The sequence below is a fragment of the Chaetura pelagica genome, unplaced genomic scaffold (assembly GCF_000747805.2).
Source record: "Chaetura pelagica isolate M959 unplaced genomic scaffold, ChaPel_1.0 scaffold243, whole genome shotgun sequence".
NCBI lineage: Eukaryota > Metazoa > Chordata > Aves > Apodiformes > Apodidae > Chaetura > Chaetura pelagica.
Genome location: NW_009952712.1, coordinates 243,909 through 244,790, shown reverse-complemented (window position 1 = coordinate 244,790; position 882 = coordinate 243,909). Strand labels below are relative to the sequence as shown.

The window sequence follows — 882 nt, the reverse complement described above, 5'->3', positions numbered from 1 at the left end:
AGCCCCTCGCCCCCCAGCCTCTCCCTCCCACTCTCCTCAGTACCCTCCAGCAACCCCCCCACCCCTGCTGCCAGCTCCCTGGGACCTGCTGTTCCAGCCAGCACCTCCTCCCGACCTCCTGACCCTGCCCTGGCTGTCTCCACCGACACACCCATCTCCTCTCCACCTTCCATTGCACTCTCTGCCTTTGCTTTGCTGCCTAGAGATGGGTCTCCACTCAGAAGTGCTTCTGCTGAGCCCTCCTCCTCCTCCACTGCTGTGGTCTTCTCCAGCTGAGACGACTCTTCACTTAAGGGATCCACTCCAGCATCCACCAGTGCTTCTAATCCAGGTGCTTCTTGCAACACAGAACCTTTGAGAGGCTCCACGGTCTCCTCCACTGCGTCCTCTGCTCCCAGGAGAGAGGTCCCTTCTACATCTGGTGCCTCGCCAGTCTCAGATGTTGCTGCTCCTATGGCAGCTTCCTCCACCTCCATCAGCTCTCCCCCTGATGCATTCAGTTGGGAAAACTCATTTGGCTTTACAGTGTCTCCTCCTCCGGGCACTGCTTCTCCTGTGAAAGCACTTGTATCCCATAAGACTTCCAGGAGAGTCCCAGGCTTCTCCACTGTGTCCTTCCCTTCGGAAATGGCTTCATCTACAGCCTCTTCAGGGCCAACTAACCCAGCAATCCCTTCTGACAAGTTGGCATCTTCCACAGCCTCTTCTGCCCCAGACACAGCCTCCTCCACAACATCCTTCCCTGCAGAACCTCCCTCCTCCATGGCCTCCTCTGCCTTGGACACTGTCTCACCCAGCACAACGCCCTTCCCTCCGTCCTCCACAGCCTCCTCTCCCCCAGACACTGTCTCACCCTCTGCCTCCACCGTCTCTGAGCCTCCC

General features: G+C 58.6%; 1 protein-coding gene across 1 annotated transcript in view; it reads right to left on the bottom strand.

The window, feature by feature from the left end:
* The window catches only part of ERICH3 (glutamate-rich 3), a 16,044-nt gene that overhangs the window by 1,630 nt on the left and 13,532 nt on the right, over positions 1-882 (bottom strand). Inside the window, exon 9 of the mRNA XM_009994579.1 lies at positions 63-877. Within this exon, the coding sequence (XP_009992881.1) occupies positions 63-877 (815 nt within the window). The remainder of the gene's footprint in view (positions 1-62; positions 878-882) is intronic.